General features: G+C 40.5%; 2 protein-coding genes across 3 annotated transcripts in view; both read left to right on the forward strand.

Annotated features, from left to right (window-relative positions):
• The window catches only part of LOC115730983, a 97,452-nt gene that overhangs the window by 46,465 nt on the left and 23,006 nt on the right, over positions 1–27,981 (forward strand). The gene's annotated exons all lie outside the window — the stretch shown is intronic.
• On the forward strand, positions 16,200–18,703 carry LOC115731359 (B3 domain-containing transcription factor VRN1-like). Of its 2 annotated transcripts, none has more exons than XM_048279308.1 (4): positions 16,200–16,467; positions 16,972–17,395; positions 17,719–17,885; positions 18,192–18,703. In XM_048279308.1, exons 1-4 carry the CDS (start codon positions 16,339–16,341, stop codon positions 18,519–18,521), a joined length of 1,050 nt encoding a protein of 349 aa, XP_048135265.1. In that variant the 5' UTR covers positions 16,200–16,338; the 3' UTR covers positions 18,522–18,703. The 2 variants fall into 2 exon arrangements, with proteins under 2 accessions (XP_048135265.1, XP_048135266.1); XM_048279309.1 differs by having other exon boundaries at positions 17,847–17,885; positions 18,192–18,423.

Below are 27,981 nucleotides of genomic sequence, written 5' to 3' on the forward strand. Positions count from 1 at the left end.
GAAACAGCGGCATCCTAATCTACCATTGTTATTTTTCTTAATCACCGGGACGATTTATAAGCATATGTCGTGCTCATGAATGCAAATGATATGCAATATATGAACAAATTATGATGAAACAGCATAAAGAAATACATCATAAAATAAAATGCCTTACCAACCGATACGAAAGGGAAGGCATGATTTTCCCTGCACATTTTTGGTTTTAGGTATACCAACCATCCACATACATGCGCATGAGACAAGTGAGGGGTATACTCTAAAAACCAGCAAATCGAGTATGGAACCTATGGCTAAAGGCTCCCACGATCTAAATATGACAAATTCGCCCTCGAGGGTACCTACCCGAGAGGGTTGGAACTTGCCAATCAAGATCATGAGCGGGAATGAATACGAAAGTCTCAAGTGCCATCGAACACAAGATCCTTTCGCACCCTTTCCCTATCTAAGGTAACCTATGGGTGGTCGCAATCGGGGTTTGACCGCCAATGTGTGCAATGTGTCGTAATCGCCAAAATGCAATTTCATGCACAACTGTTTATATCAAAACACCACTTCTATAAACACATCCACAAACATACATTCCTTACTCCAACCTGCAGGAAATAATGTCAACAAAACACTCCACCCCTTATTTCTCCCGTCTCTAAAAACATCTAACACATGGGTTAGCGTACGTACCTCACCTTCAAGAGTATCTGCATAAAACATGTTAGGAAAATCAATCAACTTTTTAATCGGCTCAAGTCCTCTAATGGCTTCGTAACCCGGTCCCAGCGGAGTCGCCGGTCTGTCGTGACCCTCCTCGATCGGAAAGTGAGAGGGCTAATGGGTCGCCCTTCGGGTCCGATTGCATGTGGACCTTCGGACGCGAGCCTCTCCCAAGGCCCATTACCCAAATCGCAACGGAGGATAAAAATCGAATCGACCTTTCGGTGTGGTCTAGTGACATGTGCAACGTGTGCATGCCTCGGAGTCGCCACCAATCGTTTCGTGGAAGGTACAATTGGAAACCCTATCGAATAGTCGGGAGTTTCTATTCGATTCTGCGAGAACTAGAGAAGTGGGTTCGGGGACTTAGTTACGCCAACTATCTGAGTTGACGCCCTTTCAGTACCTAAATTGATTGAATTTTTCTAATCTCGGATTTCATGCGGACGAGTGGGGATACGAATCCTAATCTAGGAATTCATGCAAATGGGAGTGACTATCCTAGCAATCACAATCAATTAAAGTAAATGCGCGAATCAAGGAATCCATAACATGCAAATAAAGCATACCAAATCAGCATAGCATTCTTAATATAGCCCTATTGGCTCGGAAAAAGGGTATTCAAAGCATAGGAGAAGATCGGGAATGATTTGGAAGTGATTCACCCATGAGGGGCAAAATCGTAATTTTGAGAAAATTCGAGGACGATTTGCCAAAAAGGGCAAAATCGTCATTTCAGAAATAATCGGGAGTGAGAAATGTCGAAAATAGGATTGGCCATTTAAACGGATCTATTTCCTAATTTTCGACATTTTTAGAGGTCCACGGGAATTTTTGGAGACAAATTACCCCTAAAGGGTAAAATTGTCAATTTTGAAAAAGATCGGGAGGAGAAATCTCAAAAATTAGGATTGATCAGTTGATTGTGACCATTCCTCAATTTTTGAGAATTTTTGGAATTTTCGTGAATTTTCTACAATTTTTTCCTAATTTTTTTTTAAATTTTTTATGATTTTATGATTTTTTTTTTATTATTATTAATTGGACCGGGTCAACCCGGTCAACGGACCGGTCAACCCGGTCCACGGATCGATCCGCCCGGTCCGGGCTCGCACCCGGACCGGCGTTCCCCAAAACGGCGCCGTTTGCATTTTGGCGCACAAAATTTCGAAAATTCCCGCTTGAAAGAAAGTCGACGCCCGAGATTTCGCCACGTGGCGCGACGTCGACAGCCGGATCACACGATCGGAACCAACGGCTCAGATTAAAGAGACTCAATCTCGGCCGCACGTTCTTATTATTTTTATTTATCTGAAAATGATTTTTTTTATTTATTATTTGAAAATTCGAAAATTCGATCCAACGATCGGAGTGGTGACACGCGGCCAAACCTGGGCCGCGCGATCACGAAATTCGAATTTTTTATTTTTCGAAAATAAGAATAACTTCGCAAAATCATTTTATTTCCAAAAAAAGCGAGATCTCGACACGTGGCGTCTCTGTGAGCCGTCGGATCATCTTTATTTTCGGTTATAACAAAAAACGGCGACGTGGCTGCCACGTCGGCGCCACATAGACGTTGACTGAGTCAACGTGTGTTGACTGGTCAACGTCTTCGCTCGAGAAGACGACCGGTGCCGGCGAACCTCGCCGGCACCTCGCCGGAACTTGGTTCCAACCCCCAAATCAGCCTAAATTGTCACGTTTTTCTCTCCATTTAGTTCCAACGCTAACCCACGACGACATATATAGAGTTTAGCGCGAATGATAAGCTCAAACTAACCTAAACCAATATTGAACTTCCGGCCAAACCCGCAACTTCCGGTGAGCGAATGTACGTCGACTACCAATCCTTTAAACCGAGACCTAAACATGTGATCATCGTCAATGATAGTTCAGGAAACTTACCCGACCGTCCTCACGAACTCAAAATCAACCGTTAACGACCTCCGACGCGAGACTCCGGTGAGGTATACGTGTAGGTTCGGATATGCGTTTTTTGGCCAAATCAATTCACAAGAAGGAGAAAACCGAGTTCAGAAAATAGCATAGATGCAAACGAAAGTGTAAGATAAGCGATTAAACGAGTTTGCAGACTCAAGACTTGGATCGGAATCCTTCGGTTCACATGGACATTCTATCGAACAGGTATTGCGCTAATGCCAATGATGAATATGCTCCGATCATTAACTAGATTATGCGAAACCGAATCCACATCTGTACTCAACTAACTCAGATTATTCAAAATAATGCATCAAACCTACTCGACACGGATGAAATCGACTAAGACCTTAGGTTCACGGTGCTCGCCGGAAAGTTAACAGAAGAAATCGAGCTCACCTTTCACGTCGAAGTCGATCCGAGATGCGACGGTAATGAGCTCCAACCTCCGATGCAACGACAACGAATTCTCAATTAATCCTCCACTCGCTTTCATCTCCGGGACTCGTGCTCTCCCTCGTGCAGTTTTCTTCTCGCACCCCCTTCTCTCCGTTCCGTTCGCCCCCCCTTTTCGTTTGCGAGCACCACTCTTTTTATTAATCTCCCCCCGTGCTCTCCCCTAACCGCCCGCCTCTCCAGAATCTTCTCGAAGCTTTTTGTTGAAGAACGCCGTTCGAAAAACCGCCTTCCCTCCTCTAACTTGCGCCTGTGGAGCTTTGGGGGAGACGATGAACAGTGCCCAGTCTCCGGGTCGGATCCGCCCGGACCGGCAGACCCGGTTCGTGCAATAAATGGCCAAATTGAGCTAGCAATTAGCATTTTTTTCATAAAATTGATGCCAAAAATCGCTTTCCCATCATGGATTACCTTTGAAAATGAGATTTTTGTGAAAAATACCCCATGAATAGAGTGAAAACCCCAAATATTGAGTAGGATCCGAAATTGATTTTTACAAAATTGGAGTCCTTAATGAAGGAATTATCCTCAATTGAGCCTACCATTAGATTCAGAAGGTCAAAAACTGTAGGCTAGGGGTCATAGGGCTCCATGGGTGCCTCTTAATAAGATTTAATTTCAGATTTGGCATTTTAGGGACTAAAGTGAAAGAATTTTTTGTGCAATTAAGTCCCTAATGCCAAAATTGAGCAAATTAAGGCGCAATTAGATCAGAATGTGAGATGGAATACTAGAGAATCATGTCACAACCTTAATAGTGAAGAAAGAAAAATAAAATGACCCCAAATGGTATTTTTATGTCTAATTTGTGGGTTGTATTTGTGAAGGAACACACAAATCCGATTTGAAATTTTCAAATTTTAAGAGGTCAAAGTGAAAAGAAAATTAAAAGAAAAATACTGACTATTTTTCTGTATTTTTGTGACCTCGAATGGTATTTTTCTTGATTTTTTGGGTATTTTCCTATTTTCTGAAAAATATCAAAAAATGCGAAAAATATGAAAAATTATTTTTTGATCAAAAATGGTTCCTCGAGCTTGGCCAAGGCTACCAAAGCTGATTTTGCAATTTTCTAATTTTTTGTGAATTTTTTATGAATTTTCAAAGATAAATCGAAAAAAAGATGATTAAAAATCAGGTGTCAACATCGGTACATAACCAGAACCATAATAAGCTATTCCAAACTTAATGTCAACACAATCACCATGAAAATTTAAAACATAACCTAAGCATATAAGATCAACTACAAAGACCAAATTTCGCCGATTATCGGGAGCATAGAGGACATCATGTAGGAATAGAGTTCAACCACCATGTAAATTTAATTTACATGGGCCAACACCCTTTGCTTTAATTTTGGAGTTATTTCCAACATATATCCATCTTTTTCCTAGCGGTATCCGATGATATTTCATAAATGCTCCTCGATCTCTAGCTACATGGTCCGTGGCTCCCGAGTCTATAATCCACATAGGATGTGATTCAGCAAGTATTACAGTGCTAGAAACAAAAGCATTCTTAAAATAATGGAGTAATCTGTTACCTTCCTTGGTTCGGTGCATTCACAAGCGAAATGACCCATTTTGCCACAATTGTAAGAGATCATTTTAGCCTTGTCCTTCTTTCCGGGACGCTTCTTGCCTCAAGGGTTTTGGCTCTTTTGGATGCCCGATCGGTCTCCTTCCCTTTGTTGTTGAACTTATAGTTCCTTTTACGCTTAAAGCTTGAAGCTTTACGCGAACCGGTTTTAGCAACATAAGCATGCATAGAAGATTTAGCAGCCTCTAGGCGCTCATCTTCTAACTCCAAATGACGCGCTATATCATCAAAAGTTGTGATATTCTCATTATGCATCATGTTGATTTTCATATGCTCCCAACTTTCGGGAAGAAACCTAATAATGGCCTGAACTTGTTGCTCATCGGTTAGGATATGGTCTGTTGTCTTGAGCTCTCGTATCATGTTTGACATCTCCTAAAGGTGTTGCCTCATATTTTGATTTTGATGCTTTCAAAAGGTGTCAAACTTGATAGTGAGCCTCCTTAATTTAGTAGCGGACGTGCCCCCAAACTTTTCTTTCAGAGCGGTCCAAATATCTTGAGCATTCTCAAGTCCTTCAAACTCACACATGAGATCATCCCGCATACGACTTAGCAATGTGATGCGAGTAATGCTATTTTTCTTTTTCCAATCTTGATAAGCTTCTAGATCTCTTACGTGTTGAGCAGAATTTCCTTGCTTAGGTTGAACCATGGTGTGGTTGAGGGTTTCCAAAACCTCTTGTTCTTCAAGGATGTATTGAGCCTTTCGATACCAAATATCATAATTTTCACCGTTCAGTTTTTCAACCTTATTGATGTTAGCCAGGTTTTACATGCAAAAGCCATAGTCAATGACAATTCTATATTGATAGAATAAGCACAGAATTAATACTAGCACATCTTTCACATTAACACATATAATTAATTTTGAAGCAAAGAGCAACTTAAATAAATGATAATTGGACAAAAGACACCGAAACGAAAGTTTACCACGTTCCCAATCAACTTCTGTGTTATAATTGTCTCACTATCATGCATTTAGTTCAATTCGCACAAAATTCAAGTTCTAGGTGAGAATTCCATTGAATTCTATCAACCTACGAACTTCCACTAGAAAAAATAATCAAGACACATGATCCATTGATCGTTTATCTCTTAATCATATAGGCATAGCATGATACATGCAATTCATGCATCGATCATAATCAAACGCAGAATGTAAGATAACATAATCTCCTACCATTATTCAAGTTTTCTTCGAACTGAAATTACAAGCATTTTTATACATGCTATCCGTGAATCATGAGTGGTCATTTACATGAAAGCAATATTCTGTATTTTCAAAAAATATATATGTAGGGAAATATAGCTAAAAAAATGCAATAATATCCCAAATTATACCCGTATTTTTATATGTATTTTTAATTTAATGCAAAACAGGAAATTTACGTGCTTAAAAAAAATATCGCAAAATTGTCACCAAGTTGCAAAACAGGAATATTCTTGCGTGAGGGAGGGCAGAACCAAAAACTATGCAATCTGGGGAAAAAAAAAATATTCTGCTACAGCAGCTCGCACGTGCCCACACTGCTGACCCTGCACAGAATCGTTGGCGCATGGCTTGCACGCGCCTGCAATTGGATTGGTGCGTGCAACGCACGCTCCTTATGCACGCACTGCTCCATTCTTCTTTTGCGCCTACTGACGCAACTATTCCCTTCTCTTTTTTTTTTTTTTACTGCACGCCGAACCAATGGACCAATTTCTTCACTGTTCATCCGGCTGGACAATTTTCTTTCTATACGCATCTAGCGCGTACGTCGTTCCCATAAGACACTACCGATCAATACGGTGATTTATCGCGCTAGAATCGTTTGTAAATATTCATGCAATAATCTTAAAACTACCGATCAAAACTCAATATCTTGAGTCTCCGCAACATTAAGCACTGAGGGATGGTTCCCATGAAATTGTTGTTGGAAAGGTCAAGTACAGACTGCACTTGGCAAACTGATCCTGGCCTAGATAGCACCGATACTAATACGCGACACGGGACACGACACGACTAGACACTCCGACACGTAATTTTTCAAAAATAAGAAATTTCGATATGTTAGGGACACGTTATATATTAAATATATATTTAAAATTAATATTTTGTAATTGATTTATTCAAATATATAAATAAAAAAAGAACTTAAATGAATTTACATTAAAATTGGGATAAATTGTAATCTCGTTAACCAAGATAGAGTCCTCTTGGCCAAAAAAATATCAAAAATCAAGAAAAAATCGGGGGAAAAAAAATCAAAATGGAGTAAATCGATATTTTTGTGTACTGCAGCTTGGCTATTGCCTCTTGCGTTCCAGCTCATGTGATGGGACACGTCCTTTTCTGTTTGCACAGCCACGTATCTTATCGTCTCCTTCACTGTCTCTCTCCATTTTCTCCATCATCTCTCTCTCCCTCCCTCCATCCAGGCAGAGACTTCTTCCTAAGCAGAGGACGGGTTCGATCGAGATTTGGATCTGGCCCCGCTCCTCCGTCAGCCTTCTCGCAATGCCTACCTCGCCTCCTTTGAGTGCCACCTCTACCGAAGACCTAAATGGAGGCAGGTCCCTTCCAGACACCTATCTCCTTCCCTTTCAGCTTCCACCGCAGCCTCAACGGCGGTGGCTGCTTCTATTTCTCGCCGATTCACTTTTCTGGTTGTCTCTTGATCCTCGAAGTCGACTCCCCTCTTCCGCCGATCTCTGCCCTCCAGTTCCGTTCTTTGCCTGCTCTCCTTCCTCAACGACGCGCGTGTCGCCGGCGAGTCGCCTGTGTTGACCAGGTGTCGGATGTCCGACACGCGTTGACCGCGTGTCGGACGGGTCTCGGAGCGTGTCGGACGGGTGTCGGTGTCCGACACGTGTCCGACACCAACGCGACGGCCTTCTAGGCGTGTCGGTGCTACCTAGATCCTGGCACAGGGCCATGGAAATGATTCTTTGAGAGAGAGAAGAAAATTCAGGAACCGAACTCAGCTGACAGGAAGGCGGGTTTATAGTGTAAAGAGTAGTGGAACCGAACAAAGCAGAAGTGGATGCAGAAGCATCAATTGACAAACAATTGTGGGAAATATCGAGATAAGTGAGGTTCTTGAACGGCTGAAACACATCAATGTGCAATGAGCCACTGAAATTGTTAGAAGAAAGTGACATTTAGAGAATCACTCAGCTCACCAGAAAACTGATTGTTGGAAATTTCTATCGCCTTAATTGAAGCAAGTGTAAAGAGAGACAAGGGAATGGTTCCGTCTAACGAGTTGTACCGCAAATCTACTTTTACAAGGCTCAGAAGCTCTCCAGTTAGAGCATTGCAGGATAGCATAATCTGTGTCAGATGCTTGGACATACTAAATGAAGAAACCGAACCCATAAGATTGCTCAAAGACATGTCGAAATGGAGGTCGGGATCAATCCACTCAAAACTGCAATTAACAATTCTAAACTAGACGAACTTCTGAGATTTTACCGAGGACCACAGTATCAAGAGAACTATCCTGCGGAAAATTGGGCATAGGACCCCGAAGAAGTTGGTTGCAGCAAAGGTCAAGGGTCCGAAGTGTCTGCATTTGAAAGATTTTAAAAGGAAACTCTCCATGCAACCCACAATAAATCAGACGAAGAGTAGTTAGATTGGGGAATCTAGCGAAGAACTCGGGAACTGTGGTTGACGGGTTGTTGCCATTGAGTTGAATGAATGACAAATTATGAATAGACATGCTCAAGACCTGAAGTTTTTGCACCGAAGAGGACAATGCGTTGCACCATTCAAAGTAAAATTTTTTTGTAGATTAGTGGCGACTCCAAAGTAAAATTTATTGAGGTGTCTAATCGACATATCGTAAAGAGATTAGTGATTGACTCCAAAGTAAAATTTTTTGCATGTTAAAGCATAAACCATAAGTTACGATTTGTCATGGACTTGATTGAGTCCAAACTAGGTCAATTGAATAATTAGCTCGGTGATGTGAATAGGTAGACTCCCATAAGAACCGGTAACTTACATTTTCCGACCATCACCGACCGCCGGTGGTGGCGGGCACCACCAAGTCCTTCACCTCTCCTCGCGTCTTTCTCGGTCTCCCACTCTTGGTTGAGAATAGGGTAGAGTTACGGGAGTTGATTCCATAAAGAAATAAAGGATCCAATTGCAAAAAACAAAATAAGTGTAGATACTCCAGACGAAGCAGGAGAGAACTAGAGGTAGAGGTTCCCGATAAGAGCAGCCTCAACACTCCGGCCGCGAGCCGTACGTGTTGGCGTTGGCTTCTATGGGGGGTCATCGTCGTTGCCCCATCCCAGCGTTCAAACCAAAACATGGCCCCAAAAAAAAAAAAAAAGGGAACTACGTAGGCTCCAAAGAATGTCATATCCGAAAAAAAAATTATTTAGTGTTTTGCGTGTCGCTCGGCATTCAAAGTGCCGAGCAACCGGACATCTTTTTCCATCAACGTTTTGATTTTTGTAAATTTTTTTATTATTTTATTTTACTCATTTTTTTAATTTTTTTTTCTTGTTTTCTTTTAATCATTTTTTATTCAATTTGTTTTGATTTAATCATTTTCTTAATTTCCTTTTCTCGTTGCTCTGTGGCCCCATCGCCTCGCTCGCTCGTGCAACACGATGACGCACCTCGACTCCGCGGCCCCATCGCCTTGCTCATTTTTAATTTCTTTTAAAAAATGATTAAAAGAAAACAAATTGAATAATGAAAAAATGATTAAAAGAAAACAATAAAAATAAAAATGAACGAGCTAATGAATGAACAAACGAGCAAACGAACGAGCGGGGCGACGGGGCTGCGGAGCAATGAGAAAAAGAAATTAAAAAATGATTAAAAGAAAACAAATTGGATGATAAAAAAATGATTAAAAGAGAACAAGAAAAAAGAAAAACGAGCGAGCGAATGAACGAACTAACGAACGAGCGAGGCGACGGGACCGTGGAGTCGAGGCATGTCATCGAGTGAACAAACGAGCAAGGCGATAGGGCCGCGGAGCGATGAGAAAAAGAAATTTAAAAAATGAGAACAAGAAAAAAGAAAAACGAGCGAGCGAATGAACGAACTAACGAACGAGCGAGGCGACGGGACTGTGGAGTCGAGGCATGTCATCGAGTGAACAAACGAGCAAGGCGATAGGGCCGCGGAGCGATGAGAAAAAGAAATTTAAAAAATGATTAAAAGAAAACAAATTGAATAATAAAAAATGATTAAGAGAAAACAAGAAAAAGAAGAATGAGCGAGCGAGCGAACGAACAAACAAGTGAGCGAGGCGACGGGGTCGTGGAGTTGAGGCGCATCATCATGGTGCACGAGCAAGGCGATGAGAAAAAGAAATTTAAAAAATGATTAAAAGAAAACAAATTGAATAATAAAAAAATGATTAAGAGAAAACAAGAAAAAGAAGAACGAGCGAGCGAACGAACAAACAAGCGAGCGAGACGACGGGGCCGTGGAGTCGAGGCGCATCATCATGGTGCACGAGCGAGCGAACGCACGAACGAAGCGACGGGGCCGCAGAGCGACGAGAAAAAGAAATTAAAAAATGATTAAATGAAAACAAATTGAATAATAACAAAATATTAAAAGAAAACAAAAAAAAAGAAATTAAAAAATGATTAAATAAAATAATAAAAAAATTTTAAAAAAATGTTGCTCGGCACCTAAGGTTCAGGCAGACCTCTAGGGGGAAATTTTCCGTTCTTTTATGACAAGGTTGCTCAAGAACGCAAGGGCAAATCGCACAAACCACCACCACCACCTCCTCCTCCTCCTCCTTCAGTGACCCCCCGTGACACTACCGTACATGGCTTGCGGTCGGCGTCGGCGGACAGAAGATGGAAGTGCCGGGCTAGATATCGCGACTGGACCACGTCTTGAGAGTCCTCACTTCTTCAAGATCATTGTCTCTGACACCCTTCAATCTGGGAAGCTCGTAAGTTCAACATTTTCGCAGTCTGTTTCTTATGATTCAGCTCCAGTGTCTCGACAGTTTCTGTCTTGGTTTAGAACTGTCGCCCTCGTGCTGTGTACAAAACAATCTGGAGATCTTTCTATGCGTTTGGCTTTGTATCAACATTTTGATTCTTGCGAAAAGAAAGAAAGAACCACAACCCCGAAGAAAAAAGTGTTCAATTTTGAATTATTCTAGATAAAAATCAGCGCTTTAACTTGGAATTGAGGATTGGTTGGCTAAGGATACTGTGGAGTGGAGAAAGGTGTTAGGTCTCCAGCTTGTCTCTCGTCAAATGAAGCAACTATAACTGGAAGTCACCCTTACTTGCCCGGTGACACCCTGCTTGTGTTCAAACCGATCTTTCATCGCCCTGTTGCAGAATCTAAAATTTGCCCAGTGCTCTTCCTTTTTTCCCTGCACTTTCGATTTTGATGAATTTGAGTCCTGGACCTATAAGCTATAACTTGAGTTTTCCTTAATAGGGGATTCCGAAAAAATTCTTAGGAAGATATGGAAAGGATCTCTCAAGCTTGGTGCTACTCAAGGTTCCGGGCAGTTTGACCCGGACTATAGGAGTAGAAAAGCGAAACAACGGCATTTTTTGGTTGTGGAAAGGGTGGCGAGAATTTATGCAGCATTACTCCATTGGTCATGGTCACCTCGTAGTTTTCAAATATGAAGGGAACTCCACTTTTCACGTGATGATATTCGATAAGAGTGCTTCGGAGATCGATTATTCGTCGAGTGGCATATCGAACCTCGGGAGTGGATTTATCTCGCCAAAGAGAGAGTATGTGGTAGAAGTTGAAGTTTCGGAGGATTGCGCTCCTCGTCAAAAAATGAGGGTCAAACCTCATTCACCATGTTCTCAGTCGAGTCCATACTGCTCATCACAAGATCTCGAAGGTGTGTCTTGTCATTTTGTGAGTCTTGTTTCTTCTTACAGAGCTCTCTCCTTTGCTAGTTCTTTTTTTAGTACTTGAGAACTTTTTGATAAGCTTGTTTATGTTGACTGATAACATTATGATTTCCGTCATGCTTATCGTGGTTAAGTAGTTACAAGTTCTTTGGTGAAGAGAAGCGAACTTTTCATTTGGTCAACTTATCTAAATCTGATTTCTATGACGGTAGTTTCTTCCATTCTGCGTTAAATATGTTCATGGTAAGTAAATCAACTAATGAAAATTTCAAATTGGCGTAATCTAAGTATTTCATTGTTTTTTAAGAATAGATAGGGTCGGAGAGTCTAGAAGCAGAGCTAGCCATTCTAAGCCAGTTTTTGGTGGTTCTACAAGTTTGTGGCCTCTCTCTAGTTTTGAATTGGCTAGCAAATTTGACTTGGAGTATCCTTTTTTCAAGGTGGTGATCCGGCCATCTCACATTAAACATGATATAGAGGTAAGATCGAGAGTTTAATTCATTACTATTTTGGCTTTTTTCTTAAGCTGATTGGATTTCTGCAGGAAACTACATAGCGTTTTCCTTGGATCTATTCGTTCCCATTTGTTTAAAAAGGCATAGATCCTCTACCCCTCATGCTAATTCTAAGAGCACAGAGTTTGACGTTCTGTCTTTTGTCCTGTTAAGACTATTTAAGAGTTACTAAAATTACCATATCTATCTACATTTTGCTTGCTTGCTTGAATAAGGGAATGCTTCCTCAGTCTTTCTTTTTAAAGCATGGGTTGTTCAAACATGTGTCTGGGCAGAATGTTCCTCGTAGTTTCATCATGCAGCACATTCGACAAATCAAGAAAATCGCGACTCTCAGGCATTCAGACAGAACATGGCCGGTGAAGCTTAGTAGCTATCCTAGTGGGGCGATGTTCTCTTCTGGTTGGATGGCATTTGTGAGAGGAACTCGCTTGCATGTAGGAAATGTCTGCGTGTTCGAGCTAACTGATAGAGATGATATTGTGTTCAGAATCTACATTTTCAGCGGCGCAGGTAGAAACTTGATTTACATTGTTTGAAGTGAAACTTGTTCTATGCTAAAGATCTTCATCGTCAATTAAAGAACTATTCACACCAATAATGTCTCTTAAAAGTTCTCGTTTTAACTCCAGGCAGGAACAAACGGTCTAAATGCAGAGTGAACCATTCTGAGCTGGTATTTTGTGATCCTACTCCTCCGGAGGCCTCTCACTACTCCTGAATTAGCCAGTGAATTTGATTCGGAGCATCCTTTCTTCAAACTGGTGATACACCGGGGTCATTTTAAGAGAGTGGTACAATCTTGAGCCTAATCCATCACTGTCATATCTGAAGTTCGATTACGATCTCTATCTAATCTTGCCTCGGTTTTGTGCTGATTTGGTTTGTATTGGGAACCATATAACATGCTATTTTCTTTGGAGTGATCGTGGGGCATCCCAGTGGTGGAGTGACGTGGATTCAGGAAAAACAGAAGCAAAGGCTGTAATTAGGAGGTCAGGACTATCCATTCACTTGGATATCCTAGACAAGCTGCTCCATCACTTTCACGTGAAAGGATGGACGGTCACTTGAATCGAGTACTAACCTAAAGTGGCAATATATGGCAGTAATTCGTTCAAAATGCTTTGCATCGCGGGTTAAGACCGATGGCTTTCATGAGCCTCTTAAGACTAAAAGCGGGTCTGATTATGCCTATTCTTAATCCTAAATGGCTAAAGCTCCCGAAACTCACCAAAATGGCCTTATGTGTGTGTGTTTTTTTTTAACCAAGAGTGCATGCATACGTTATTGTCCTTCTTTCAGCATACATTGATCGTTCAAATGTTGACTCATGTGCAGCATGTTCCTCGTCGATTCGCCGAGCAACATTTTGAAGAATTCGAGGGAATGGTAACTCTTAGGTATTCAGATAGATCGTGGCCGGTGAAGCTCTTAAGATTAACGCACCAAACCCGAGTGTGCTTTTCTGCTGGTTGGGCTGCATTTGCCAGAGAAACTCATTTGCGTGTAGGAAATGCCTGCGTGTTTGAGCTCATTGATAGGGATGTTGTGTTCAGAGTTTCCATCTTCGTAAATGGTGGTGAGGACGAGATTCACATTGATTGAGGTGATCATGAAATGTGTTACTCTAGGAAGTTCCCAGCATTGATATGAGTTCAGGATTCTTAACCATGTCTTCTTTATTCAGCAGTGGCGAATCAATCGAAGGAAGACTCTTGTCTGTTCGTGTTTTGTTGTTTTCCGGTGCTAGTTTTGATTCTGTACCGAAGACTCTTTTCCCGACATCCGCGTTCCATTTGTTTCACAAAAAATGAATGATTTGCAAATTATTTTCTTAAAATTGATCACTTGGCATAATTAGTCAATAAAAAATGATTTCATTTGATGACAACAGTTTTTGTCTAAACATTTTAATGGATAATGAAAATGCTTTTTGTTTGTTCATTTTTATAAGCGATATAAGCAATATTTTTACTCTGTTTGCTGAGCCATATTCAAATCTACATGAACGTACTGATTCAGAAATTGAGAAATCAATGCTGAAAAATTAAGAACTGATTTTTGAGTGTCAACACTCTTAAATGCTAAAATAGCAATAATTTTCTGATTACAGGTGACGCGTGAGCACTTACTTGGTGCTTTATCAATCTGTTTTGTCGTAAAATAAATTTGAAATGGTCACATTGGATTTTGGACTCCATTTATTTCACGAAAATGCGTCATTTAAAAAAATATTCTTCTGAAAATAATCGCATGTATCATTTAAAAGAATTAGTCAATAAGAAATATTTTCATCATCGATAATAATTTGATGCTTTAATTTTTTATTTTTTATTTTTGTGACAAGGACTATCTGCGGGTTCGCAGCGGCGGTGATCGCTGGAATTTCGAGCTACGAAGCTCACTACTGCTATGGTCGATGGAGTTCCGAGCCACGAAGCTCGCCGAGGCTATGGCCACTCAGCATGATGACCGAGCAGAGAAAGCAAGCGCACCGAGCTCTGTTTTTGTTTACTATCCTCTAATGGGATGGCCGGAGCGTCAATCAAGCTTGTGAGCTTTTAGGTGAGTAGTGCCATATGGCCTGGCCGTCGTCGTCCGTCTCACTCCTCCCTTGCTTGTCCCCATCTCTGTATGCTCGCGTGCTCTGCTCTGTCATCATGTGATCGGGGTGACCATGGCGATCGCGAGCAAGCGCAGCAGCTCGTTTCGTGCTCGCTACGATCGCGAGCTTGGAGCATGCGCGGCCCGCTAGAGGCTTAGAGCTTGAGCGGCCGTTGCCGCCTCTCTCGCTCTCTTATACTTGTTTGTTTAGCTGAAAGTGAGACATTTTCCGACAATATTTTCGAAAGAATGGAAAATGACAAATTTTTCATTGTTCGACTAAAACTTAAAAGTGAATTAGTAAAATATTTTTCGCCCTTTGGTATTGAAAATCTAATTTAATTTTCTAGGGGAAATTTATCAAAAATTTTGAATTATTTATTATTTTCTTCTCTATTTTCTTTTTTCCCTCTTCCTCGGTTGGTCGCTAGCCATGGCGGTAGCTAGCCACAAGTGAGGGACAAGCATGCCCAAGGCTAGCGACTTCATCCCTCATATGTTAGCTCATAAGATGCAGTTGCTCTTCATGTTTGACCATACTGTTTTTGGTGTCGCTCTCTCTCATCATAGCTTAGTTGTGAATCTTGAGCTCTGTCACAAGCTCACGGCTTCCAAATTTGAATTCTTGGAGGTTTTTTCCTTCCGCTTTACAAACTTAGAGCTAAAAGCTTCTGAATTCGTCCTAATTTGAGCGAAATCGGCGGGTCGTCGAGGCAGATTTGAGTACGGGGACGTGATTTTGGCTTTTGCAGTTGGATTGTAAAATTTGAGCTGGAGATTGATGGGACAAGGCGGGGCTGCGGAGTCTTCTTCGAAGAGGCAGCAATCGGACGCAGCCATAGGGGCTGGGGGAGAGTAGTAACAAGGGGAAGAGAAGGGGAGTGGGAATATTTTCCTCTTTGAATGTGTTTTTTCATTAATTGAAAATGTTTTTCTTGACTATTTTATTTTTGTTAATTAAACGCCGAAAGTTCAAAAAAGATTTTCCTAAAAGTTGTTTTTTTGTTATATAAATGGACCTAGTTTTGTGTTTTTTCAATTCTTTTTCTCTTTGTTTGACCCAAAAAAATTCTTTTTTCTCTTTTTCTCTCCTAGTTTTTCTTTCCCTTATAATTTATGTTGTCTGATGTGGCAATACCATCACCTTGAATAACTAATGGCGACTTGGACGACTACGATAGATTTGAGAATCAAATGAAAGTTAAAGATATATTTTGAGACAAAAAAAAATTAGAGATAGATTTGAGATTATAACTAAAGTTTTGAATTTCTTAGGGAATGAAGCCAGATTAAGGATGTGGCATGTAATCCGATAAGATAACTCTACACGGTATTTGGGCAAGTAACGATTTTCGGTAGAGAATTCTCGATTTATGGAAATAGAGTAATGGAGGCTATATTTGATTAAACAATAACTTCATATGCCTCCTTACTGCGGACTGGATTGATGTTTGGAATTTTCTGTTTGGAGTAACTAATTTGTGCCTTTTCAGGAAATAACATTATCAATCTCGGTAAGGTTCTTTTATGAGAAGGTCGCCTCAGGAACAAAGGCAAATCGCACAAACCACCACCACCAACCACCTCCTCCGCCTCCTCCTCCTCCTCCTCCTCCTTCAGTGACCCCCGTGACACTACCGTACATGGCTTGCGGTCGGCGTCGGCCGAGAGAAGGTGGAGGTGCCGAGCTAGATGTCGCGACTGGACCTCGTCTTGATAGTCCTCACTTCTTCAAGATCATTCTCTCCGACACCCTTCAATCTGGGAAGCTCGTAAGTCCCACATTTCCAAACAGTCTGTTTCTTATGATTCAGCTCCAATGTCTCGAGAGTTTCTGTCTTGGTTTAGAACCTTCGCCCTCGTGCTGTGTACATACAATCTGGAGATCTTTCTATGCATTTGGCTTTGTATCAACCTCTTGATTCTTGCGAAAAGAAAGAAAGAACAAAAACCCTGAAGAAAAAAGTGTTCAATTTTGAATTATTCTAGATGGAAAATGAGTTCTTTAACTTGGAATTGAGGATTGGTTGACTAAGGATAGCGTGGACAAAGGTGTTGGGTCTCTCTAGCTTTACACTCGTTAAATGAAGCAACTATAACTAGAATTCAATCCTTAGTTGCCCGGTGAAACCGTGCTTGTGTGCAAACCGATCTTTCATTGCCGTGTTGCAGAACTTAAAATTTGCTCGGTGCTCTACCTTTTCTCCCTAGCACTTTCGATCTAATTTTGATGAATTCGAGTCCCGGACCTATAACTTTTGAGTTTTCCTTAATAGGGAATTCCGAAAAAATTCTTAGGAAGATATGGAAAGGATCTCTCAAGCTTGGTGCTACTCAAGGTTCCGGGCAGCTCGACTTGGAGAATTGGAGTAGAAAAGCCTAACGACGGCACGGTTTGGTTGTGGAAAGGGTGGCGAGAATTTATGCAGCATTACTCTGTTGGTCATGGTCACCTCATAGTTTTCAAATATGAAGGAAACTCCAGTTTTCACATGATGATATTTGATAAGAGCGCTTCAGAGATTGATTATTCGTCGAGCGGCATATCGAACCTCAGGAGTGGATTTATCTCGCCAAAGAGGGAGGATGTGGTAGAACTTGAAGATTCGGAGGATTGCACTACTCATCAAAAAATGAGGGTCGAACCTCATTCACCATGTTCTCAGTCGAGTCCAAGCTGCTCATCACAAGATCTCGAAGGTGTGTCTTGTCATTTTATGAGTCTTGTTTCTTCTTACAGAGCTCTCTCCTTTGTTGGTTCTTTTTCAAGTACTTGAGAACTTTTTGATAAGCTTGTTTATGTTGACTGATAACTTTATGATTTCCATCATGCTTATAGTGGTTAAGTAGATGCAACTTCTAAGGTGAAGAGAAGCGAATTTTTCGTTTGGTCAACTTATCTAGATTTTGATTTCCATGACGATATTTTCTCCATTCTGCGGTAAATATGTTCATGGTAGTAAATCAATCAATGAAAAGTTCAAACTGGCATCATAGAAATATTTCTTTTTTTCAAAGAACAGAAGGGATCGGACATTCTAGATGCAGAGTGAGCCATCCTGACCGGAATTATGGTGGCCTGACAAGTTCGCGTCCTCTTCCTAGTTTTGAATTTGCCAGCGAATTTGACTCAGAGTATCCTTTTTTCAAGGTGGTGATCCGGCCATCTTATATTGGACATGGTACACTGGTAAGATCGTGAGCTTAATTCACTACTATTTTGGCTTTTTTCCTAAGCTGATTGGATTTCTGTAAGAAACTACTTAGCGTTTTCCTTGGGTCTGTTATATCCCATTTGTTTAAAAAAGGCAAAGATCCTTTACCGCTCATGCTAATGCTAAGATCAGAGACTTCGACATTTTGACTATTTTCCTGTTAAAGACTGTTCATGGAGTCGCTAAAACTACCATATCGGCCTACATTTTGCTTGCTTTCTTGAATAAGGGAATGCTTCCCCAGTCCTTATAAAGCACGGGTTATTCAAACGTGTGGGCAGAATGTTCCTTGTGGTTTCATCAGACAGCACATCCGGAAAATGAAGGAACTCGCAACTCTTACGCATTCAGACAGAACATGGCCGGTGAAGCTTAGGAGCTATCCAAATGCAGCGGCATTCTCTTCTGGTTGGATGGCATTTGTGAGAGGAACTCGCTTGTGTGTAGGAAATGTCTGCGTGTTTGAGCTAATTGATAGAGATGACATTGTATTCAGAGTCTACATTATCAGCAGTGCAGGTAGAAACTTGATTTACATTGTGCGAAGTGGAACTTTAGGCTGGTTATGGCATGACACGAATTCTATGCTAAAGATCTTCATAGTCGGTTAAAGAAATATTCACGGCAATAATGTCTCTAAAAGTTCTCATTTTAACGCCAGACAGGAACAAATGGTCTAGATGCAGAATGAACCATTCTGAGCCGGTATTTCGTGGTCCTACTCTTCCGAGGCCTCTCAGGACTACTGAGTTAGCCAGCGAATTTGATTTGGAGCATCCCTTCTTCAAAATGGTGATACGACGGTCTCATTTTAGGACATTGGTATAATCTCGAGCCTAATCCATCACTGCCATATCTCAAGTTTGATTACTATCTCTATCTAATCTTTCCTCAGTGTTTTCCTTGGTTGATTTGGTTTGTATTGGGAATCATATGACAGTAGTTAGTTTCCTTGGAGTAAGCGCGGGGCATTCCAGTGGTGGAGTAATGCGGAATCAGGAAAAAAGGAAGAAAAAACAGAAGCAAAGGCTGTAATAATGTGGGGACTATCCATTCACTTGGATATCCTCGACAAGCTGCTCCATCACTTTCCGCATGAAAGGATGGACAGTCACTTGAATTGAGTACTAACCTAAAATGGCAATTAATGTTCTGTAATTTGTTTGAAAATGCTTTACATTGCGGGTTAAGATCGATGGCTTTCATGAGCCTCTTAAGACTGTTGGCTAAAGCTCCTGAAACTCGCTAATATGGCCTTGTGTGCTTTTTTTTCCAAGAGTGCATGCTTAAATTATTGTCCTTCGTTCAGTATACATAGCATATGCTGGTTATTCAAACGTTTACTCATGTGCAGCGTGTTCCCGGCAAATTCGTCTGGCAACATATTGAAGAAAACAAGAAAACAGCAACTCTTACGTATTCAGACAGATCATGGGCAGTGAATCTCTCAAGATATAAGCGGGACGCCCGAGTGTTGTTCTCTGCTGGGTGGCCTGTGTTCGCAGATTTGGCGCGTCTTTAAGGGTTCTGGTTGCTCGACTCACCTGAAGTGTTCGTACGGATTCTCCCAACATCTCATTGTTATGTCTTAAGTGCCAAAGCCTTTTGTAAGAATAAAACAGCACACAGAAGGCAGTCCATTCGTTTGGTTTTTGCATTCCTCGGCTTTTGGCCTATCAACATTATGTTTTGTTTATATTGTTTTATGGCCAAATGAAAACAAAATTGAAAGAGCATTTATAGAAATTTGCATGGGTAAGGCTAGATTGTACAGTGTTCCAATTCAGGTTATACATGAATGAACCGATTGAGAAATCAATGCTGTGAACTTAAGAACTGATTTTTAGGTGTTAACACTCTTTATCTCTATACAAACATAGGATCGCGACCATAATGGGTGAGTCCTAACCATATAGTTGGCAAGATCTCTAATTGCTATCAATTATTTCGTCTACTGAATGAATTAGGCGACCCTTTTGTATGTTAATTGATTGTTTCAAGACAACTCTAATTAGAGGTGACTGGTTCCCAATCAAGTCCGACCTGATCCGATTCCGGATGATCTAATCATTGGACCGGTCGCCTTTTTTTTTTTTTTTGGTAATTCGTTGTTAAATTTTTCTCGCTAACTTCATATTCACCGAACAACCTTTCGTTAATTATATTGCATTGTCGCTAAGCTTGAAAGTTATACTAACCATCTTAGATTAGGTTTGGATTTATATTTAGGAAAATTTTTTAAAGAAAAAATATTATTCGGATTGGTCCGATCGCCCCCTGAAATCGGGAACCGGACCCAATTTTATGAAATCGGGAATCGGATTGAGATCTCAGGGAACCAAACCAAGCAAACTAATCCAATCTGGTCCCGGCGGTTCTCGATTCGATCGATCCATTATGCTCGGTCCTAACTCTAATTAAAGTTATCTAACGAGCTTAATATCATCAACCTGTAAATTTTTAATTTCCAACCACGGGGCTATCAAGCAGGTTGACAAGTCAAAAGTTTGCATATGACGTGTTCTTGATTTTTTTTTTTTATTGTTCGAATCACTATCGGGGTAATGTGGTTTCTTAAGGAATGTTTTTTTATGCTGATTATGTGCTGTTTAGGCACCGGTGCGGGCCGTACTTGGCCCAAACCGAACCGGCCCGTCTGTCATCCCTACTTTACTGGTTATGTCCTTTAGTTTAGCCCATTTCGAAGTCTGGATATGATCTGGCCGGAACAAATAGACCTAATCGCCGGAACTCATTCACGAAACATGCGCTAACTCTACATAAATTTGGAGATACTACACACGCAAATCGAAAATAATCGACCTAATGCTAAAAGAATTTGATAACGTAGATGCAGCAAAAACCACTTAACATTGTTTGTGCACGATAACGAAATAAGGGTGGCAATGGGACCACCACCACCACCGGATTCCAAACTATGACTTATTATGGGTGCCACATATATATACTTGCTTGGTGCTTTATCAATCTCAACCGTGATTAATGAATTGGTATGGGAGTTCTTGGTGTGTGATTATCATTGAATTTGGTGATCGGCCGTCGAAATTTTATGGTGGCAGATCTGTTCTTGAAGGATGAGAGTGTGCTTCTAGTTGCAGAATATGCCTTATTATTTGCTTTTTGATATTTGCCTTTTTCTGTAGTTATTTGGGAGCTTGAAAGCATTTTATATACCTCTCGAGTATTATCCCGATTAATGAATGGAATCTTTCTTTCGACAAAAAAGAAAAGTCTCCACGGTCGTCAAATAAAATTGGAAAGACCACATTAAATTTTGGTCACAATATAATTTAGTTCATCCTCACACACGAGTTAATTTGAAAAAAGTGTACAAAAGGTCTTAAACCTTTTGCATTGTATGTCAATTGCCCGAAACATTTTAATTCTGTCAATTTAATTATAAATCTTTTACATTTGTGCATATTTAGTTTATTCAACTAATTTTGGTTGGAGATATGGACGTTTTCCATCCTACATGGAATGACTGGGCTGACGTGGATACCTTTTGGTAATGTTTTTGAATTATTTTTTTCTCTTTTTTTCTTTCTTTTTTTCTGGTTGAGGGCCCATATGCCCTCATCGACCGTCCGGTGAGGACCAACAAGCCCTCGCTGGCTGTTAATGAGGCCGCTATGCCCATAGAAAATAATTAAACAAATTACGTTGTTAAAAAACTTATTAAAAAATACCCATATCAATGCCGGTCACGCCACGTAGACGGACGACGTCCACGTCAGAACCACAACGTCCTTTGAACAGCACTATTCAGCGGTTCGGTTTGAGACGAGTTATTGTCTCGTACTTGTAGCTTTAGCTTTAATTTCTTTATGATAGAAATTAATTCCAAAAAGTCTATTGAGAAAACGTGGAAAATATCTCTCAAACTCGATGCTTCTCGTTCGAGGCAATTTTAGAAACACCAACCCCAACCCCCACCCCAAAAAAAAAAAAAACAAAAGTTTGAGGTAGTTCGACCTGAACTATAGAACTAGCAATGTGTAATAATTGTTGGGATTAACGGTATCACCTAAAGAGGGGTGAATAGATGATTTCAAAGAGCTTTAAAAATTAGTGCAGAATTTTAAACAAATAAGCTTAGAGTTTAGTTTAGAGTTTGAGTGAGAGCAAGATCTAAGATATCCTTAGAAGTAGTAGCGTACACAATTCAACTATCAAATGAAAATGACAAGTAGTTCAAGCGATAGAGAATGTACGCATAGAGTTTATAGGATTCGGCTTTATTCAAGCCTACATCCACTTCGTCACGTTGACAACTAATCGGCTGGATTCCACTAGTGAATAGCTTAGAGGTTACAACTCGGCAATGATTCTTTCCGTCTATCACTCACGCATTTGAATGAAATCCTGTAAGTATTACAGTATTTGGATCAATAATATATGAATGATGTGAAGCTCTCTTGAACTTTGGAATTTAACGTTCTAGACTCTCGTGCTCTCTTCAGCCTTGAGATATCCCTTTATACTCTTTCACCTTCAAACTAACCATCGCAAAGTCTCCAAAGGATAATTCTCCAAACTTTCCGTTTAGATGAGATTGTATACAAAGGATTTCGTAGCTGTGGAGAATATCAAAAGAATGAATATCCCATTTGATTAGATCGCCCATATAATCATGATTAGGGTTTCCCAAGATGGAGTTATTCGAATGGTAAGCCATCCTCGTCTTCCGTAATCCAAGCCCTTGAATGATCTTCATGATTGATAATCTTCAAGAACGAATCCAGCTTGATTTGATAGCTATTGTGATAATATAACATCTTAATTATTTCTTCTCGAATGTATCTCATAATAGCTTGATTGTTGCATAAGAAATACTCCCTCAGAGCTTGACCTTTACGACAACGTTTGAGCTTGTCTTGCATCGACGTTTGAGCTCGTACAAACTTCAAACGCAATATGCAGTGCTTCACTTGAGTTTCCATCTTCTAGTCCCTCCTAGCGTATTGGCAATCATGGTTCGCCTTCTTGTTCACCTATCCAATGTCCTTCCAAACTTTCTTGAACTTCCTTTTCTAGGCTTATTCACATTATACTTAGGTACCTCCAGCTTGGAGACACCTCTACACCCAATGCCTTGTTCACCATTGATGGAGAACTCACAACCTTCGGACGTTCTGCTAAGACAACATATGCATAACAGCTTGTGCATCTTTTACCTAGTTCTACTCAATCAATAAATTCATCAGTAGCCTTTGATTATTTTATCATCTTCAAAATATTATAAGGGATTTTTCCTAACAATAATAATATCATTTCATCGTTGAAACGGTGGTAGGAGTTCACGGAACCTTGCTCCATTGTTTATATTCACCTCATAGTTTTTGAATATACAGAGGATTCCCTTTTCGCCCAATATTATTCAACTAGAATTCTTCGAAGATATTCTGACGGGGTATCAATTATCATTGTCCAAAAACGCAATCACTAATTCAAACTAAGCATGCAATTCAGTTAAATGGTGTACATTCCAAAGGCCACTCAATATGTGCATGAATTCAATTGTACATCGACATGGCGCTAGCGTTTTCTTAGATCCGCCTTAATTGACATGTAGCTGCAAAATTACGGCACCCCATCATTTAATTTCAGTCTCCTGCAAGGACATTTTAGTAAATCAATGAATAGCAATATGGAATAGCAATATGAAAAAGAAAAGTAATAAAAATATTACGAAAATAAAAGTGTGGTAACAATCCATAGGGAGGAGTTGCGAGTAAAGAAAGTTCCGGTCATGGATCAAGTTAGGCCCGGTCATGAACAAGGTCGCATGCATGCTAGCAGCGGACCACCGCACGTCTCGATCACGTAGGAGGCCCCATCCGGTCACGAATCAAGCTTTGTCTAGTTAAGCTTGATTCATTCTTTCCCCTTTTCAATTACATGAAACTTATCCCTTCCCTTTGTCAATTTTGGCGTTACCACCTTCCATAAATGCCTTGATTCGAACTTCTGCTTGCGGTGATCCATAGGTGGCAAGGAATCATGCCCAAGTATTGTATGATTCCATGCCATTACGATTGGAAGAAGGGAGGGACCGAGCGATCCAAAAGGGCTTACAGACCTGACCTTCAAAATCGAAATGGATCAACGCTTTATGTGCATGTCAGAGGGTCTTATTGAAAAACCACATTAATCAGTACCGCGAGGTCTTGAAATACTTGCTTGAAATTTTGAGCCAAGTCGCATATCGATCCGGGGGTTTTTGTTGTTGTTGTTAAGTTGTTAACAAACTTCAGTGGTTTTAGCCAAAAGAATATCCACAATTTCTAAATTTGAAAGAATGCTTTTATATAATGAGAACGTGAGAATATTCAGTTGAGAATGAGCCTTGACTTTTCATGTATTAGGGATAAGTGATTTCAGGTTCAATATAGGTTTCACTTAAAATTTGAAACCTACCCATTAGAACAGGTTCCTCATTTTTGGAAACCTAAAATCTACCCCGCATACTCCGGAACCTACTTTGCATACTTTAAAATCTGAAACCTACCCTGCATACCCCGGAACCTAAAACCTACTCTATCACGGGTTTCATGATATACTCGGGTTCCTCCGGTACTTTTAATTGAATAATTGCAGTGAATCATCATGATTAATGACCACAATTTGCTATTACAATCCACTGATCACAACTTATATTTAATCACACGAATAAATATGAAACGTTAATCTCATTAATCAATATCGCTGAAAATGAAAGCTCAAACTAGTAGTTCCATATACACATTCATCATCGGACAACATGGAATACCGTAGGATTGTGCAAAGACATATACCAATAATAACACAAAAACATGTTAAGGTTCCATCTTTCTAGAACTTGGAATCTATCCTTTGGAACATGTTCCCTAATTTTTAGAACTTGGAATTTATCGTGCATACTTTGAAACCTAGAAGTTGGAACATGGAACCGGATTTGGGGTCGGGTTCCGGGTTCTACCTTAAAACCATGCTTGCCCCTAATACATAAAAAGTCAAGGCTCATATTTTACCTTAGAACCATGCTCACCCATAATACATGAAAAGTCAAGGCTCAACTGATGGTCAATGTTAATTAGATATAAGGGTCTAGGGATGAGCATGGTTTGGGTCGGTCCGGCTCCTTAGTGAACTAGGGACCTGACCTTCCCAATTTTAGGAAATCGAGGACCACACCGTCGATTCGATCCTAATTCGGTTTGAGCAATCCAATGGAACCGGTCGAAAACTAAAATAAGTGGGTTATGCATTCTATCTTTATAGCAAGTCATTCTCTCTCATTGTGTCTCCTAATCGATGTGGGACGCTAACGAGAGAATGACTTGCACAATGAGCAAATAATTTGCTATAAGTATTTAGCCCACGCATTCTTTTTGTGAAGTTGAGCCATGGTGATCCGTTTTCTCATCCACATAGATGTGATGAACGGAAGCATAAACGAAGGAGGCTAAATTAAGTTTATGTTTAAATTTAATAAATAAATAAATAAATAAAATTTATATGCTTTGGGCGGTCTTGTTCCTTCTTGGAATCGGACCAATCATAATCGGTTTCAATTTATGAAATTGAAAATCAGGCTGAAGCCTTTAGGAACCGAACCAACCCAATCGGTTCGGTTTGGGCGATTCCGAATTGGGGCGTTCCATTATGCTCAGCTCTATAAGAGTCTAAGCCAGCTCAAGTGTAATATGTCAATATGTAGAACATTATGTCTAGAGAAACTACCAATCAAGCATTTTCGAGAGGCGTTTATGCTTAAACTAGAAATTAGTAGATTCCTGATTGAAGGTGGTTATTGCCTTTTTTTCAACCCTCTGACCTTGTGTCCTAATTTATGCAAAAGGCCATGAACACTTCAAGAAAGGAAAAATTGACCAAAAAATTCTAAACCTTTATATTGTGGCTAATTTAGTCTAAATCTTTCAATTTTGCCAATTGAATCCTAAACCTTTCCATGTTTTGTTAATTGAGTACATTTGACCGTTTTTGGTAGGAAATTGATTGCGTGGTCACTAATCGACCCTACATAGCATGGGCGGCGCTGGTGTCGACATTTGAATTTTTTTTTTTACTTTTTCTCTTGTGCTTCACCAACTCTGGGTGAGGACTGCGACGCCCGGATCCGATGAGGGTGTCGTGGCCCTCACCCAAAGCCCACGAGGGCTATGACACCCTCGCACGGTGCGTGCGAGGGTGGCCGTGCCGGCCCTTAGGCCCTCCGATCATCGCCTGTTATGCCATGTAGGATCACCGATGATCAAGTCATCAGGTTCCGGCCAAAATTAGCTGGATGGACTCAATTGAAAAAGCATGAAAATGTTTAGGACTCAATTAGCAAAATTGAAAGGTTTATAACTGTATTGATTAAAATACATTAAGTTTAGGATTTTTTAGATAACTTTTCCCTTGAACGAGCATAACATGTCCTGTGGTTTCTACAGAAACAAATTAACTTGGGAAAAATTTTTGGATAGTGGGGCGCAAATGTAGAATGGGTAACATTCATAATGGACATATGCCAGTTATGAAAGGAGATCGGGGCCTTAGCACCATTACCTTCTCAAGAAAAGATGGTCCCATCCCATTGCAATAAAGGGATACTCTGATTTGAGTTCTCTAGCTTTTCTCAAGGACAGTGAGAGGCTCAGGCATTTAGAACCATGGAAAAGATGCTCGAGAGCTCACTAGACATTTAGCTCTTGATTCAACATTTAAGAAAAGCCTTTAGAAAAATGTAAATGCTTTTAGGCTCCGTTTGTTTCACAAAAAATATTTTTTTGGAAAATATTTTCCCCAATTTTCGGTATTTGGGGGGCAGAAAATGAGTAGTCAACGGAAAATATTTTCTAGTTAACATAAAAAACCTCTAAACACCGGAGTTGCATCTGGGCTGTTGCTCTGGTGCTCGCCACCGCCACTCCTCTTCAGAGCAGTCTTGCACTGGTTTAGTCACAATTTATGAGTAGTCGATGGAAATCATTTTCCCCCTCCATCTTATTCTTAGCCCTGTGGCCACGTAAGTTTCTGACATTGAAAAGAAACTCTCTCCTCATCCCTATTCTCTCTCTTCAGGCCACGTTCTCTCTCTTCATCCCTATTCTCTCTCGTTCTCTCTCCTCCATCCCTGTTCTCTCTCTCGTTCTCTTTCTCCCCCCTCCCAAAACGAAGCAGATACAAGGACGAACAATAGTTCTTGGAGAAGAGCGTTCTGCACCTCCATCCCTAAAGATGACGACGATGCCAAGACCTTCTCCCGTAAGCTCCCGAGGATCAACCATAGCGACAGCACCGGCAATATACCCAGAATCTCCTCCAAATTCGGGTTCTTCTCCAATCCCTCCCCCCCGCGCTCCCGGTCTCAACCGCAGCCAAGCCCCCTCCTATGTTGTCGGACCTCTGCGGCCACGCCCGCCTCATCCTAGCCCAGCAGCCCGAGGCACTAGTGCAAGACTGCTCTGAAGAGGAGTGGCGGTGGCGAGCACCAGAGCAACAGCCCTGATGCTGTTCAATTTCTTGAATCCATTGCTGTTGTTGCAGATGAGATGCGAAATTTGCTTGCAGAGCGTGAAACAGGGCGGGGGACCGCCATTTTTATGGCGGAGTGCGCTCACACCTTCTACTTCCCTTTAAAAACAAAATTTTAACAAAAAAATCAAAAAAATGAAAAAAAAGTAAAAAGATAATTAAAAAATAAAAAATTTATGTGTCATAGAAATTGATTTTCCTTACTAAACGACGGAAAACATTTTCCAATTCGTTTTCAACTTTCGGCCAAACACCGGAAAATATTGTTATTTTCTTAGAAAAAAACTTCCTAGAAAATATTTTTTTGAAACACTTCATTTTCCGTGAAACAAACGGAGCATTAATCTAAAGGGTTTTGGAGAAATGCTTGACTATTTGATAAGCTGTAATTGCAAAGTGCATTGAAAAGCAACTTTAGACTAAATGTTGTTTGGTAAACATTACAATTGGAAAGCCCTTTGACGTGACAAATTTTAGTTTATTCATTTTAATTTGTTTAAAATTGAAAAAAATGACTCTAAACTT

The sequence above is a fragment of the Rhodamnia argentea genome, chromosome 5 (assembly GCF_020921035.1).
Source record: "Rhodamnia argentea isolate NSW1041297 chromosome 5, ASM2092103v1, whole genome shotgun sequence".
NCBI lineage: Eukaryota > Viridiplantae > Streptophyta > Magnoliopsida > Myrtales > Myrtaceae > Rhodamnia > Rhodamnia argentea.

Coding starts and splice junctions, on each gene's coding strand:
- LOC115731359 (XM_048279308.1), top strand. CDS start 16,339: ATGGCTTGCGGTCGGCGTCGGCCGAGAGAAGGTGGAGGTGCCGAGCTA. Junction 16,468..16,971: donor CCCTTCAATCTGGGAAGCTC/GTAAGTCCCACA, acceptor TTTCCTTAATAG/GGAATTCCGAAAAAATTCTT. Junction 17,886..18,191: donor ATATTGGACATGGTACACTG/GTAAGATCGTGA, acceptor ACGTGTGGGCAG/AATGTTCCTTGTGGTTTCAT.